General features: G+C 46.3%; 1 protein-coding gene across 4 annotated transcripts in view; it reads left to right on the top strand.

The window, feature by feature from the left end:
- Dpp6 (dipeptidyl-peptidase 6) overlaps window positions 1-17,246 on the top strand; it is an 842,230-nt gene that overhangs the window by 657,162 nt on the left and 167,822 nt on the right. For all 4 annotated transcript variants that reach the window (XM_005404852.2, XM_005404854.2, XM_005404855.2 and 1 more), the window contains exon 6: window positions 6,929-6,981. In XM_005404852.2, the coding sequence (XP_005404909.1) occupies window positions 6,929-6,981 (53 nt within the window). The remainder of the gene's footprint in view (window positions 1-6,928; window positions 6,982-17,246) is intronic.

Below are 17,246 nucleotides of genomic sequence, written 5' to 3' on the forward strand. Positions count from 1 at the left end.
GAGAGGAGAAACGTGTAGACATCGGCATCATAAGTAAGTGCCGAGTGAAACTCTCCATCCCGTTAGGGTCCACTTACCTGCGAAGAGAACCAGGTGCTCACACACTACCTCCCTCGTCCCTGGAAGTGAGCCCAGAGCACTGAACGTGCAGTGCCGGGAGAGGCCGGGGCAGCTCGTGAAATGTGCCATCAAGGCTGCTGTGGACAGGAGATTTGCAGGGTGTGTAACGTGGACGACGTCCTGCACTCATTACCTCTTTCAGATGCCCCCAATTTTGTCCATTTTTCACACTGCCCTCCAGAACCTGTTCTGGATTCTGGGCCATTTTCTGAGAGCTGATTTCAGTGGCCAGTAACTGCCCCTCCCTGTAGGTTAGCAACTGTGACTTCAGTGTTGCTTTCTGAGTGCTTTTTGTTTTAGAAGAGCTTTCTCAAAGATGGACCTGTCTGGCTGGTAAAGAAAAGGTGGTTTAGAGCCAGCCATGGTGGCATACGCCTGTGATCCCAGCACTTGGGAGGCTGAGGCAGGAAGATGGCCATGAGCTCAAGACCAGCTACACAGCGAGTTCAAAGCTAGTCTGAGCGACACAGCAAGACCCTGTCCCAAAACAAAACAAAACAAAAATAAAAAGATGGTTTGGGGTGAGAGAAGCCTTGCACCAGTGTGTCAACCTGGAAACAGTTTTGTACTACACAGGTTAAAACATCAAGCCCCTGGTTCCCTTGCTTGGGTGTTTGGTGCCTGTGGACAAATTGGTCTGGAATGCTGAGGTGCAGTTTCTTAATGTGCAAGGTGAAGCGAGGAAAATCTCCAGCAACAAGAGCAGTTGTTGTGAAAATCAAGTTAAGGAATGTAGAAAATTGTCCTGTAAATTCTGAAGATTCACACAGAGGAGAGGTTGTATTTATTCTCGTCTTGTCTCTCTACAGTCCTGGTCCTACAGGCAGTATCTGCAGGCAAGGACAAGAAGACAGTTAATCGAGCGAGAAAGAACAAAGTGTGCTTGCAGGGAAGATGAGGAGTGAGTCAGCAGGAAGATCTGGCAACAAAATAGAAAACCAGTGAAGTAGGAAGGCAGCCGCAGGACTGATCTGAAAACCCGGAGCTTGTTTTTTGAGGCAGCCAAGTGGAGGACAAGGAGTGACAAGCTTGAGAGGCAGCCAGGACACCCAGATGTGTGTGCTTGGACGTGGGCTGGGGAGGGTGTGCTCACGGACCGCTTCCTTTGGATTTCTTCCTAGCAACACAAACTGACTCCATTGTTTCTGGAAGACTAACCTACTATGGCAGCTGGAACTGGAACATCTATGCAGAGATGGGAAACATTATGTTTTAAATTACCCTGCTTCTGGATGCCAGCGGTGTTCTTGAAGTGGCTGTTTGAACACACCTTTGGCATCATAACTGGAATTTTTACTGTGGATGTTTGAAATATATTTATTTAGATGTATTCTAGTGTTTAATCATATTGCTTTTTATACAAATGTTCTCATAACAACTCACCACTCCACACATCATCTATGAAAGATACAGAGGATGAAAGAAACTTCCTCTGTTAACAATGAAAATGAGAAGGTTGACCAAAAAACAATGGATGCTGCTCATTGCTGGAAGGCTGGTGTGGTGAGGAAGGGAGAGGAGACGCCTGAAGCTGCAGGCACAAGAAGAGATAGATCACACTTCTACTCTCTTACATTTAAGAGGATTTCTGGAAGACCACTTATTCCAGGAGAGGAGAGGAGAGATAAACACTGATTTCTAAGGCTTTGTCCATTATTTTTGTATTTCAAGTCTGACAATTCTGTGTCATCTCTCTTTTAACCCTTGCCTAGATTGTTGCGCTAAATCACAAATTAAGGTCACACAACCGGGGTGTGTGAGCCTGCTTTCCATAGCTACAGCAAAATGCCTGAGGCTGGTGATTTGTAAATAGAAGAGGCTGGTGATTTGTAAATAGAAAAAGCTGATTAGGTCATTAACTGTCAGTTCTGGATGTCCAAGAGCAGGGTGCTGGCTTCTGCCCATCTCTCATGAGGACATCATAGCAGATGGCATCACAGTGGTGGGAACACTTGCAGGACTAGGGTCCCACAAGAACCACACTGATCCTTTCTGAGGGCAGTGTTCCCAGGGACCTAACTACTTGTAACTCAGCCCAGCTCTTGAGGACACTGCTTCCTCTCAGTATCACATCAGGGACCAAGCTTCCAATGCATGACCTTCCAATGCATGACACTCGAGCCATATCCAGGGGAAAACCACAGTCCTTTTAGTTTTAGTGTGTTTATTCTTAACATTTGTTTTGTGTCATGGGAACTAAATATTTCTACTTTTTACTATTTCAATGTTTATCTAGAATTTGGAGTCTTATAGCAAATGCCTCCTTTTAATCATTACCATTTGTTCAACTTCATGAAAATGACACGATATAAATTGTGCAGTGGATGGAAATGTGTACTGAGTAGAGTCTCTAGACCAGAGGGTGCTTAGAACCTTCTAAGTAGAGAGGAAGAGTCCACTCTGGAAAGGACTGGTTCGTTCACCATCCTGCAGCTCTGGCACCAGAACTTACCGTTCCCAGTGATCAGCCCTGGCAGGGAGGACAGAGACGAGGAAGTCGAAGTTCTGGAAAGACAATGGCCTTGCACGACAGCACAGAAGACTGAGAAGTGAGCTGAGATATCCCTGCAGTAGGGTGTGACTTCTGCAGAACCTGGAGGAGAGGGTGCGGATGTGGCCTGTCACAGGGAGAGACACGATTTCTGTCACCTTTGGGAGTCTGTTGAAGTTGACATGCAAGGGCTTGGACTTAGGCCACGGAGAGGCAATCGGACCCAGCACTAAGCAGCAGTTACGCTTATGCAGCTGGACAGCGCAGAGAGGTATGGGCAGGGGATGCACACCCTCACCTGGATGCTTGAGGAGAAATTGCTGAAAGTCTGAGCAGAAAGAAAATAGAGGATTTAATCTCACCCTTCACTGTCTTTTCCGGGATGCTGCTTCTATACTTTTATTAACTGGGGCCAGGAGGCCCACATGGCGTTGGATGACATCTGCACCCCTCTGAAACCCGTCTCCTAGACGGTGTACGTGTCCACCTCCTCTCTCCTGGAAGCCAGCCAGACAGGTCTGCTGCCACCCATTGGGGAGGCTCCTTCCAGCCTTGAGGCATCTATCAAACACCTCTTTTCTCCCCCTTGGGAGTCACCTCCACCAGCTTCCTTTCTCCCTCCCGAACTGTGTTTCCAGACACCAGCGACCCGCTCATCTTCTCCGGAGCATTTTGGCTTGTTTGTCTCATTCCCTCCACTGCACCTGTTCCTCCAGGCATGGAGGGAGAGGGTTTCTAGACCAGAAAGGTCATTTCCTTGTGGGGAGACCTTAGCAACTGCTGAGCCCTGGTCTCTGCCTGTTTTATCAGAGGTGCATTTTTAATTATTGCGAGAAAGATCTGGATGGGATCATTAAGATCATCTGCTTCTAACTGCTACCCAGTGCGCCCACCTGGTGATCATCTGCTGTGGACCATGGCTTTGTTCCGGGGCTTCTGGGAAGCTCAGCACCAGCTTGGTTATGGGAGATCCAGGTAATGGGTGAGATTAATAACATAAAAGGAGGGCAATTTTTTTTGAGGAATGTGTCAAGTCAAGAATCAGGAACAGGCCACGTGAATGCAGCCAGGCATGAGCTATTTCTGAAAGCAAGGCTCTCATCCCTGCTATCCCCACACCAGCCAAAGGGTGATGGACATGGCGCCTGTACTTGAACACCACCAGTGCTGGGAGCTCCTCACCACAGAAGAGCATGCACCCTTAGCTGGACACTGTGCCTGGAACACCCTGATGACTACAGCAGTTGAGCTGACCAGGTGCTCAGACCAAAGGGACCCTTGGCAATAACATCCATGGTTTTCTCACCCATGACATCTCAGAAGAGGTACTCTGCCCTTCCTATGGAATTCCTGCTCCTAGAGTCCAGGAGAGCAGAGGAGGAGGAGTTTCCTGGACTCTGCAGTGCTGGTGACTACATCATACAGTTCTCCTGACATTGGAAGCATGGGCCTTCTTGTTGCTCTAGCTTATATTTCCGTAGCAACAACTGCACACTGATTCAGCCCTATTTGACACCAGCTGTAAAGCTACGGCTGAGTAGTAGCAATGAGGTGGTAGCTGTCCATTTCCAGAACTGCTCCCAGCCACCTCCCCAGTGCTCCTGGCTTGGCCATGGTCCTGGTGCCAGCAAGGAAGTGGGGCCCTGGCAGGCAGCTGTGCCAAGGTTGTGCTGCCAAGGTGAGAAGTGGTGAAGTTAAGGACAAAGTCACAGAGAGACACAGGGACCTGTTGCTTCTCAGAGAGGAAAGGAAGAAGCAGGAATTGTTGCCACTAATTTTAGTATTTCTCTACTGAAAACACCAGATAAATGAAAGAACATAAAAAATTCTTTAAAAGTAAACAATATTTTAGCTTTCAAAAGGTGGACTTGGGGTAAAAGTTTGGGATAAAAAACACCCATGTAGAAATTCTGAGCATGGTCACTGTTTCTAGATGGATTAAAACAATAGGTCTTCAGCCAAGAAAGGTGGCGTGTCATGCACTACAATATGCAAAGTGTTTTGTATATTTGTTATATCTCCTGTTATTCTGCATTTTGAGTTTAAAAGATCTTTTGTATGAGTCCATGTCCATGGTACACAATGATTACATTCATCGTGGGGAGCTGTGCGTGTACACAGCACATCTTAATTTTTTTCCATCCTCCTCCCCTCCCCTCCTGTTCTCCCTCTCTCCCTCCACTGGTTGGTCCCATTCTGGACTTTTCAGATGATCAACATCGACTTGAACTAGCAATTTGAGAACTGAGCAATGCACTTTCCAAGGCAGGAGAGACAAACCTCACAACCTGTCCCTCTGGGGTTTGATTTAGATGCCCTCAGATTCCGTTTTCCTGCCTGTGACACTGGGTGATAACATCTCCCTCATACAGATGCCAGAGCCGTGTGTGCTCAGGAGCTGGCCAGAGTCTGCCCAGCGTGGCTGTCTCCTTGTGACTGGAGCAGTGTTTGCCCATCCAGCACCTTCTAGTGGCCACCCTGGTACCCACGCTTCTGCTTCAGGAATCTCAGGGTTGCCAGAAGCAGCAGATTGTTGGGACTTCAGTATTGCTGTTCGCTTTTGTATCTAGGTTCATTTTCACTGAATAATTTCAAGTCCACTGTGAGTCCTTGAAAGAAATGACTCAGTGGGCTGGACCAGGGGTCACCAACCTCTAGGCAATGGGCTGGTGTCTTGGTTGCTTTTTTCTCACTGCTGGGACAAAATACCTGATGCCCAAAATTAAGGAAGGAAAGGTTTATTTCGCTTACAGTTTGTGGAGGTTTCAATCCGTACTTGGCAGATTACAAGGCAGAGTGGCACATGGCAGAGAGCTACAGCTCATGGCAGCAGACACAGCAAAGCAACAACCAGGACACACTAGGGAAGAATGGGGGAGGAATGGCCTCAAGCACCCCTTTCTTCTCCCTTACATATGCAAACTATCCACCCCAGGGCGGGTGTAGCTCTCACACCCATAATTAAACTCTAATAGCCTGCCCCATGGCTACATGAGGGTTTGGGGGAACACACAGACATAAACCATAACAGCTGGTTACTAGACTGTAGCCTGCTAGGAAACAGGTCACACAGCAGGTGCATAGTAAGTGGGCAGGCAACAGAAGCTTTATCTGTGTTTCCAGTCATTCCCGCCACAAGCATCACCTCCTGAGGTTCACCTCCTGTGAGACTAGCCAGGCATTAGATTCTCATAGGAGCTCGAACCCTACTATGAACTGTGCATCTGAGGGCTCTAGGTTACCTTCCCTGTATGAGAATCTAATCCTGAAACCACCACCACCCCAACATCCCTCCACCCCACCTTCCCATCCCATGAAAAAAAATCACCTTCCTCAAAACTGGTTCTTCATGCCAAACAGTTGGAGACCACTGGTTCAGACTAGGAACAGAACAAGGGGTTAGCAAATTTGACCCAGTTCCTTTTGTAGACTTATGTCCCTCATGCACACTCCAAAGGCATATGTCCTCCTTCACCCCACTATCTTTAGAGAGACAGCTTTACATGCTAATCATCAAGTAGTCAGCCACACATTGACCTCCATAGCTTCACAGGCAGAAGAAGGGAAGTGAAATAGTGTCTCGTTCCCATCCTCCAGAATAACCCATCACACTCCCTGTGTTGGGGAGGGTCTCTCTCCAGGAGGCTGAGGGTGGAGGCCATTAACATTCCCTGGGCTGCCATGTTCCACCAACTCTACTTGCTGCATTTATGCATTGGGGAGTGATCTCCCATCTCAAGAGATCAAGAGAGGCACCCATGATTTGGAGTTCTAGGAGTTTATGAAGTCTGCTTTGGTTTCTCATTCCCTCCAGTTTGAAAGTCAGCTCCTTATAACTCCACTTTTGTGGGGAGTTCTTGTTGACCACTCTCTCAGAGGCCAGAAGGTGCACATGGCATTATGCGCAGAAGCAAGGATTACCAGCTAAGCACATCTGAAGACACACAGTAGAAGCTCCTGACCATGAAGGGCAGCAGCTCCAGCAGAGCGCCATCTGGTGATCTCCAGGACCACAGTGCCCTCATTAGGCTTGTGCCGTATTTAGATAGGTTGCAAACTACCTGTGCCCCTAATTTAACCACAATCCAAGTGGTGATGGAGATGAGATCATGCCTCTGGCTGCCCTATATACACTGCAAGTGGTAAAAATAAACAGGATATGCAAATTGACATCTTAAGTCAATAAATGCCTTTGCCTCTAGGTCTTCAGATTCGCTGCTTTTTGCCCACTGATGTTGGTTAACATTCAGTGACTTGAAAAGAAATATCATAGCCATAGCCATGTCTCAATGCTTGTTCTCCCTTTATCTGTTTCAGATCTACCGGCACTCCTACACTGGATATTATGTCCTGAGCAAAATTCCTCATGGGTAAGATGGTTTTTCATTTCCTCTTAATTAGAACTCTGTGGAACATAGTGGAGCACAGAACATTGACTGCTAGCTCAACCCGCAGGGCAGGAACAGGGCATCTTGACTTCTACAGAGATGGGTTCTGATCTTGCCAGAGCCAGTGTGACTCATCGCTAGATAACTGAGGGCGGCAGGCTCACTGGAGCCCACCAACTGGCCCATTAGTGAAGGCTTCCCCCCAGGAACCGCTGTGCTCACTTCTTGTCCCAGCCCCAGAACCCTCGTGGCTGTACAAGGTAAGTTCCCCTGTGTCTCCCCAGTGGAGGGCTATCTCAGGAATGGCAGCATGGCCAACCACTCCCAGGGGCCTACTGGTCACACTGTCCCCAGTACAATGGTCAGCATGGCCAGTCTCAGGGACAGCAGTGGTCTGGGACTCCCTTGGAACTCCTGGTCACATCCTCACTAACAAAAGGAAGCGTCTGGCACTACACCACATGTCCCTTGTAACATCTGGCGTGTGCTTGACAGATTGAGTGATCTGTTGTAACATGGTAGCAGTGCCTGGGGAGATGGTCTGGTGGTGGAGACGAGTCGCCAGCCCTGCCCAGCATCCCAGAGGTGTCTACATCTGTGGTTCATGGAGCCCCCATGTAGTTTTGCTGCCAGGAGTGAGGGTTCCGTGTCGCTCTGGATTGGGTCCCCGGGCTTCCTGCTGCCTCTTGACCTTGGGTTGCACTGCTCAGCTCAGCCGACCTCTCACAAATCCATGGCTGGGCCCAAAAGTTTCTAGGAAGGAGAACTGAGCATGGAGCTGCTTTAGGGTTCAGTGTGGCCACCGGGCTCACACAGCGTTTCCACGCGTGGCCAGGCCTCCCCTCATCCCAAGGCCCTGGCTGAGTCAGGCGCCGTAGAAACCAGCTGCACAGCTCGGAAAATCTGGCAGGGGTGGCTTTTTGCTGCTTTCATTTTTATCTTGCTTTCTGTCTCCACCTTCCCCTTCCTTCCCCGTTTCTCTCCCCTGCTTTCTTGTCCTCCCCGCTTGGTCTCCACCCTGCATTTCTCTCTCAAGCCTCGTGCTTTCCGCCATCACACTTTGGCGAGATTAAGGACTGTTCAGAAAGGCATCACGTCATGCTGCTGTGCACGTCCCCTGTGAATACTCAGGCTGAGGTGTTCTCATTTTCCCACACTAATTTAAACAAACAGCAGGAGTTACTAAAGAGTATTGTTCCAGAGGAGAGCATTCATCACAGCGTGAATGTTTACAATTGCTGCTCTCTGTTCCCCACCAAGCTCAGCAGAATCTGGGTGTGTCCTTGGAAAACAAACACAGATAAAACAATTTCATTTGACTTCCGGCACAGGGGACATAAGTACTTGCAGATATACAGTAAAGTGTGCTGGTTTGTTGCTCATAGCATATTCTAAACATTAAGTCGAATAAGCTGAAGACAGCCTGCCCTATGGAAAATAAGGTATTCATAGGAATCTTTCATCAAAAGCATATTTCAAACAGAAACTCAAGTGTTCTTCAGGAAAGGAATTATTCTATTCATTTTCAAGCAGATAGACATCTTCAAAGGTCATGACAGGCAAGAATATAATTATGCCTGGAGATTTATCTACCCCTTCTGGGAACAATAGAATTTGCTGAGGATGATGGATATTTCATTCCATCTTATATAAATTTGTTAAACTCAAAACTCTAAAAGCGGGGTATGCCTGACATACCGTGCTAATGGTGAACTACATCGGTCAGCATTCAGGAGCCCTAGACCTAGGGTGCAGTAGGACAGTAGCCAAACACACCGGGAACCAAGGACAAGAGTCATGGTGAGGCGCAGTTTCCGCACGCAATCACTAGAGCCTCGCAGCAATCTTCTGAGATAACACCACCGTGAATGAGCAGCTTCTGGAATTTTTAAAATACTGATAGTAACAGTGATTGCCATCACTGCCTGACTGTGTTTGGTGGCTGAGTTTGCTCCCACTCAAGAACCCTGCAAAAAAAGCGTCGGGGTTGTCACTACAAGTGGGACCTAGAGCGGTGACATCGCCTGCCCTGCACATTCCTGCCGGCACTCAGAAGAGCGGGGGTCCCGGCTCAGTGCTGGCTGACTCCAAACCCCATGCTGTTAAAGTAACCTCTTGGGATCAAGACGAAGTACAGTGAGGCTTAGCAAGGCAGAGAATAAATATTACAGCCGTGAAGGTCAGGTTTTTAGTGAGGAGCTGGTTTATATCTTCCCGAGCTCCCTTTTATGACTGGGAGATGTAGGAGATTCGTTTTCTATTCACAGCCTCTGGTGGCTGCTGAGCTCACCGTCACCCTATGACCACACACGTGGACACAGCTCTTCCAGCACGGCTGTCCCCACCTCCTAGCTCTTCCTCTTTGTCACAAGATCCTTGATGGGAAGGAAATTCAATTAGTTCATTAACCTCAAATGTTGTCAAGATCTTATTGAGAGACCATGCGTTTCTGCACAGAACCACCCTTCCGCCCAGGGCTTTGGCAGCTGTAGCCCAGAGAGAGATTTCCTTCCCTTCCTGGGAAGCTGCATCTGCCCCTCCTGGTGGCAAGCAGGAGCACAGCCCACGGGCTCACCCTTTAGGGTAACACTCAGACAGAGGGGAAAGCTTGCTCATTTTGTAAAAATAAAACTATATCTAGCAACATATTTAAAATTACATTATTCACACATCACATTATTCATATACAAAACAATGAGCCCTTTTCTTGATGAGTCTAAAGACGGGGTCTGTATCTTTCCGCAAATTCTCACCTTTCCTTCCTTCACCCCTTTCCCTGGACTCGAGCTGGAGGTCACTCCATCTCCACATGGGATTATCTGTCATTCACAGCTTGAGTTTTTTCTTAGCCTCAAGCTTTCCAACCAATTACAGCGAAGGGTCAGATTGACCTCTACGTCCTCTGATTCCTGGTTCCATTCCTTTCTGCAAATAGCAGAGGAGAGTTTGAGGGGGATGTCCCCCGCTCTTGTTTATTTGCTTGTTGTACTGGGGATTCAACCCAGGGCCTTGGCACTGAGCTGCATTCCCAGCCCCTTTTTATTTTGTTATTTTGAGACAGGTTCTCTCTAAGTCACTAAGTCATCCAAGCTGGGCTCAGACTTCTCCTACTGCCTCAGCCTCCCAGAGTGTTGTCTGTCTCTCTTGTTCTGCTCTGTCCTGTGCAGGTATAAGACAGTAAAATGCATGCTAAAAATAATCAATTTTGATTCTACTTAAATAAATAAATTTGCATAAAAATGCATGCCCTGTAATAATACAATTCTTACTGGTGTGTCTCTGGTTTTTTGGTCCCTGGCACTAGAGCCAGGTTGAATTCGTTTTGCATGTAATGGCTGAAGCTACTGCAGTCTCCGTCAGCTAAATTTCCATTATTCATTTATTCAGTGACCAAGTGCCTAGGGGTAGGTTGGTTTGACTTTCACATATCAAATTTTCAAGAACTCTATTTTTTTTTTACTTAATTAAAACACTGAGTTGATTTCACATGTATATTTTTGTCTATCCACCATTTCTGAATCTACCAACCCACACTACTGTGATGTCCTATCATAGCACTCTGATATACTTAAACCCAAGCAGAGGGCAACTTTTGTCTTTCAAAGCTAGACAGACATTTTAATTGGTGCAATCTTGCCCTTGGAAACTAGATGACATTTATCAAACATGGCAGAGAAAGTTCTCATTTTGCACTATTAAGAGGTCAACCAGATATCAGCTGTGATAGGGGTGAAATAAGGCGGAAAAGTTTTTTTTAAACTCTTTAAACAATTTTCCTTAAAGATCCTTCCTCCAGTGCTAGAGATCTTGGGTGGCCTCCTGGTCAGCCACCTGGAAGCAATTTTCCACATAATGGATGAACTTGGCTCCTGCTTTGGGGAGAGAACCACCTTGCTCTACACCTGTTTGCAGTTTTCCTTTAACATCTTTTGCAGAATTAGGTCCTTTTGGTACTGAGGAGGTTTTTCCTCTATGAAGGATTCTTGACCTGTTGGTCTGGGGGTTAATGCTCTTGAGTCTTGCCCATTTTGGTTTGATTTTTGTGTTTTGTGCAGACCTATCTCATATGCATTTCTTCCCTGGTAATTTCTCTTCAGTTTCCTCATCAGAATCATCATCTTTTTCAGCAGTAACTTTTCCTTTTTTTCTGTGGAACTTTCTACCACTTTCAGGGCAGAGCATTTTCCAAATATAGTTAAGAGATTTATGTCCTTCTCTGCCTTTTCTGAACCTGGATCTTCCTCCACAGCTGCTTGGTACCACCCACTTAACACACAGGCCTGGGCTGCTCTTCAACCCCAGGCTATGGGGCACAGTCACACAGCTCCCGAGGGAAACATTGGAAGTACGGACAGTTCCAAAGCTGCCGGTGTCGCTTTGATTGGACTTTACGTTTCATTATAATTCATTGCCTCTGCTGGATAATGCATACCTCATCCTTGGCAGCAGCCCCTAAATTGACCATGCTTAATGATAACTTCTGCTCATTTTCATCACTAGCTTCCTGACAGTGATTGTCTGTGTCACCCTTCAGTTCAGAAATGAAAGACAAGTGCTGAGGCCTCAGGGGCTGGTGACTCTTCCGTGCGATGGAGACATGCACTTAGGCAGGAGAGAAGCAGGCAGAGATAAACCATGACCGCCCCCAGAGGACAGGCATGCAGGTCAGAACCACACCAGCAAGAACTGTGTTCTTGTGGGATGTGTCTTTCACGCAAATTTGTTTTATTTACATAAAATTAAAACTGGTTCTTTGTAACATGCAAACTAAAAGCTTTTCTATAAGAATTTCAACAGAATGAAGCAGTTTTCCACAGTAGATATCATAGCCAACCAGATATTCTCCGCAAAAACCTGTTGTGTTTTTAGCAATAATCGAGCCTCAGAAGAACTTTGTTGACTATGATTCTGCCACTGCGCAAAGCTTCTTCTGTGTTTTGATGCTACCATTTTGGTAGAGTCAGTGACCTCTTGACATTTTCCAAGCATGACATTTTCTTGAATTAGTTTTGCCTTTAGCTCGAGCCCCTTAAAGAACATGTATGCTGGGTGTGTTACATGTAATCACATATCACTGGGATCATAGCAAAGTTACATGGACATGTAACTCCCTCTATAGCAAAACTTCTATAGCAAAACTTTGAGAAAAACTGGACAGGTCCCTTCTTTAGGTAGCACTGACAATTTGGAGTATGACAAACTCAGATCAGTAATAGAATAGAAACTGAGTAGTACCAAAAGGTATTTCTTTCCACACCAGGGCATCTTCCATGGATAATTTGGCCCTAACTTTGCTTGCTTGCTGATATTCTTTAGGTGCCAAACAAAATTGTACAGAAGTGTTATTTCCTTATGGTTGAACTTTTAGTGTTGCCTTTTACATCTATGAAAATAATAAATGAGTCACAGGCCCTACTGCCTGGGCCTCCACTCCAACTTTCTAGACTCAGATGCAGAGAAGTTTCCATCTATTTAGGGAAGAGAGACCTGGGTGCAAACATGTGCACAAGGTCCGGCAGTCTGCCTGGCAGCATGACATTAGTGTTAGGGACTTCACCTCTGTGGTTGTGGAGACCTCGAGCTGGATGCCCATATCACCACCACTGCTGACCTCACCTGTGTCACCAAGAGAGCTGTTTCACTTCCATGGGCTTCAGGTTCCATAATCCTGACGGATGACCATAGCTCAGCCCTTATGCTCCCTATGAGAAGTAAGTCTGGATACAGGCAACACACACAGAAGAGAATCGTGCTTCTAGTGAGTGCGTCCTCCTTAGCACTGCCATGTGTGCAGAATATATATTTGTAGTCTTTAATTAAATGCTCTCAGACTTTACTGTCTCCCCATCCCAAATCCTTTCTGTGACAAGCAGGATAATAATGCAATTCCCCTTAGTAACCATTCTGAACGGGACCTTTCCCCTGATATTCGAATACTCATAAGGCCTGTGAAATTTAGTTTCCCTCTTGGAAGAAGTGTGTGTCCATAGCCTCAACAATCTATAATTCTCAAAGCTCAATTACTTGTTTTTTATCTCAGCTCATTCTGACCTAGTGCAATTAATTTTTTAGGCTCTCCTGTTTTTCCTCTGGTGGGGTAGAAAAGGTACTCTAAGTCAGCAAATATTAAACCACCACATTAAGCACACAAGCATGGTTACTATCCTTAAGGAGTTCAAGATCTTCTTGCAAAGGAAAGATACAGACTTACCTAAAAACCTATAATAAAGTGCATCTGATAAGTATTCTAAATGTGTACAGCAAAGAAGGAAGAGAGACTTGTGGCTTAATGATAACTCATAAAGAATCTCAAGAGAGAAGCTGGCCTTGAGCTGGGCCTTGTGATTGGGTCAGATTTCTGTCCATTGTTCTGCAAGGAGATGTTCTGGGCCAGGTGAAGCATTTCACAGGCTTGACCTCCCTTCAGGGCTGTCTGAATGGGTGAGGTGCCAGGCCAGGCTGGGGGGACTCTGCCTGGGCAGTAGCAGGGCTGACTGAGTGTTAGGATGTGCCTTGAGGGTAGGCAACCTCAACACCAGCCTGGAGTAATCAACCTTTACAGTCGGACATACAAATGCTTTGCGTGGAAAAGAGAAGTGGAATACTGCACTTGGTGCTAGTATAGAGCAGACCAAAGGAAAGGAAGGCGAAAAGCCCATGTTCCATCAGGAGCCTGTGAGGATGTAGAGTATGAGAGAGCTCAGTCAACGTGGAAACTGCACAGGTCATGATTATGGGTGCCGGTGTTCTCTTGGAGCATGGAGACAGATTTCAAGTGTCTGCATTCCATGTCCCTCTAATGAAGTGTTAGGCAGCCTGTGTCCCGTGAGGGGAGCCTGGTGCATGGGAAGCTCCTCTGTCATGGGTTGAGGATGGCAGCAGTGAGGATTCTCAGCGCCAGTGTGGCACCTCTTCAGCTTGGCACCTTTCCTTTCCGGACATTTCCTGTCACGTGCAAGTCCCTGGGTCCCTCTTGCTGCACACACAGACACTTAGGCCCTGCAGGGAGACCTGCTGATGCAGCTGCCTGAGGTTGCAGGACTAGAGTTCCTTCCATACCTTGGGAAAGCACCAACATGAAGCCAAACTCTAGGAGAAGGACACGTTCTTGGAACTGCATCGCACATGTCTGTTCAGTAACATCACAAAGGAAGACTGCTGCGGCCCGTTGCCATCACGGTTATTCAGGACCGTGGACAGCTCACCGGTCTTTCCAAAACCGGGAGACTTCCCCTAGCTGTTCTTCCCCTTCCTCCTGCTTCTATCCTCACCTTCCTCATTTCCTTCCGAAATCCACTCAGGCCCAGCATTACCAAAACACAAGCTTCCCAGTCAAACCGGTCTTGGAATAAATTCCCAGTCAGCCTCTCTAACCGTGTAATTACGGAGATATCACTTCGCTCCTCTGGACACAATTACTTGATATATAAAATGCCTCCCACATAGCACACATGCAAGATTCTGGGAAACACTTTTTTCTTGCATGAAGACACTAGGGCTGGGGATATAGCTCAACAGCACAGGAGCCTGCCTGGCAAGCGCAAGGTCCTGAGTTCAATTCCCAGTACAAAAAAACAAAACGAAACAAACAAAAAAAAAACCTTGAATGTATAGGAAACACTGTGTAAATATGAGATAGTGGGTTTTAATACCTGGGAAGTGCTACAGGGTGTTTGCAGGGCAGACACAGACCTTCCATAATATGGCCAAATCCGATTAACCATCCTTCTTGCCAGTTTTCCTACATTTGGGACAGAGGACAGACTTCATCACCAGAGTAGCTGTGATCAATCAGCATTAGCTGCCTGGAGCTCTGAGTCTAAAAGTCAGCTGACCCAAGTGTAGGCTCCCAGGAGAAGAAGGTTGTGACCGTGAATGTAAGGGAAGGACACACAGGAAGCTGACAACTGCTTCTCTACATGAACCACACCAAGCCAAGCGTCCAGTTCTACTCTTGATCCTGAGTGTGATTCTGGGTGTTCATACCTTTGCTCACTCCATTCTCCTACCCTCTCATGTATACAACAGAAATCTGCTCCTCACTGGGCACCTTATGTCCAAACCTCTGATCCTTCAAGCCTAATCTCTGAAATCTCTTGTGAAAATCCTCCTCTAATTACTTGAATTCCAACAGTAAATGCTGCTTCTCATTTTACACTATCATTTCTTCTTGTATTGAATTGCTACTTATCTTGCTTTAGACATCATTTTCTAAAGAAATAGTTTTTTCAATATGCACTTGTCACCTAACACATTCCTCTCCATCATTCTGCAGCATCAGAGAGAAGAGGTCATGGGTCTCGCACTGTGCCTATGACCCTGGGGCCATTGCCCAGAACAACTTTGCATAATGAATACTGTACAGAAAAATGCACCTGCAGGTCTTGCTCTCTCTGCCACAGCCCAAGTCTCAGACAGCAAGCTGAAGTGTGTTACTGGGTGGAAACTCATCCGTCATCTGCAGTGGGAGCTGCTTGAACCATCCTTGCCAGTGGAAACATCACCACCCTCAGGGACTTCTTTTGCATATCTAAGTGATTGTCAAACAGGTCCTTTCAAAAGGTGAAAATATGCATTATTCATCCTTTTGACAGGCTCCATGTCCATCCTAATTGTATTTCTGTGTCCCTTTCCCTGGTGCAGAGTGACCCCATCAATGTTGGTTGGTATTGGAGGGAATCAGTGAGGATGCATTAGAATATGCGTGTGTGGGCCCACCCCAAATAGATGGATCTAGAGTCCATGGAGAACCAGTCACCTTTGTTACCTGCATGTTACCCCCTATGTGCTGCATTGCTAAGTGACACCCAGCGTCATAGTTGGAGTTTCTCTGGCTGGAAACATGGTGCTCAAGCTTCTCTTGAAAGATTCATTTCCTTGTCCTCTCAACACACTCAGAAAAATAGTGGCTGATCTCAGAGTAACAACGTCCTTGGAGCTGTAGCTAATGATGTTCAGGCAAAGAACCATGGTATCAGGTCTGCACTGCTGAGATAAGGTCCAGCCACTCCTCTGTGGCCATCATCCCCACAAAGGCCACTGCTGTGCTTATGATTTTCCTCCTGTCTCAGGCAAGTCCATACCCACATTTCCCCTGATCACAATTTCTTTGAGCAGAACAGCTTGGTTCACAATGCTTGGCTCGACATTTTAAGGAGAGGAGCTCTGAGCACCTTTTCCTTTAAAGACAGGGAAACATTTAAAGTAACAGCAGAGGAGGTACCAACTGTTGACTGCTGGGATTTATGTATTTATGGCATGGGATTCCTGGCCACAAGAATAATCAAATCCTTTAAGATATACATAAAAAGGTAACACAAATCTCAGAGCCACATGAGTTTGGGTGTTACTGACCCTAACCAATCAGTTATTGGAGACTAGACCAGGCCCCACTTATTAATCCATCCACCCATCTAGTTGTTGTTCAGTTAATATTTATGGAGTATCTATTTTTCTGGGAAATCATCCAAGACTGGTGGATGTATCTTACATTTTTTGTGTCATTCACCATGCTAAGAACATAAGAAGACTCAGAAAACATTATTTGGCATTGCAAATCGAGTTCTTATTTCTTTAGCCCCATGAAAGCTTTGGAGCCAGAAGAGCAGTTTTTAGCTTTTTTCTCCCCAATGCTATTGTTGTTAGGAAGCTTTTCAATCTCTCAAAATAGTTTGGGAAGATAAATGAGTAAACTTTGCTACACCAATTTACTCTTCAGAATGCAAAATGATTTACTCTTTGTTTTGTTTATTGCTCAAATCAGCAAAATTGGAATGGATTGCACGGTTATTTTGAGGTATACTAAGTTCAGATCATTTCATTCTTCCTCAATCATTTTTTTCACCAATCCATTGCCACCCTGGATGTAATTCATCACAGGCCTGCCATGGACTTTTTAGAATAAACGAATAAATAAAAAGAAAGAAGGAGAAATGGAGCACAGCAGCCAACCCCAAATAAATCGATAGCTGCCTTCTTCTATGCCCTGTCTTTCTGCCTCTTGCATACATGCACCCTACACACCCCAAGAATTTCAGAAACACCCAGCACTTTATGGGGATCGTTTGTTACCCATGAACTAGAAGGGCTCACAGCAGGGGTCACTGTGTGGTCCTCTCCGTGTGACAATGGGGTGCATGTGACAATGGGGTGCGAGAGTTCTCTTGTGAAGAGCAGGCTCTGGAGGAGGCAGACCTCCTCAGGTCACTTGGGCTCTGCTTTTGGCACATCTTTCTGTTTTGTCCATT

Source organism: Chinchilla lanigera, unplaced genomic scaffold (genome assembly GCF_000276665.1).
Source record: "Chinchilla lanigera isolate Chin_1 unplaced genomic scaffold, ChiLan1.0 scaffold00090, whole genome shotgun sequence".
NCBI lineage: Eukaryota > Metazoa > Chordata > Mammalia > Rodentia > Chinchillidae > Chinchilla > Chinchilla lanigera.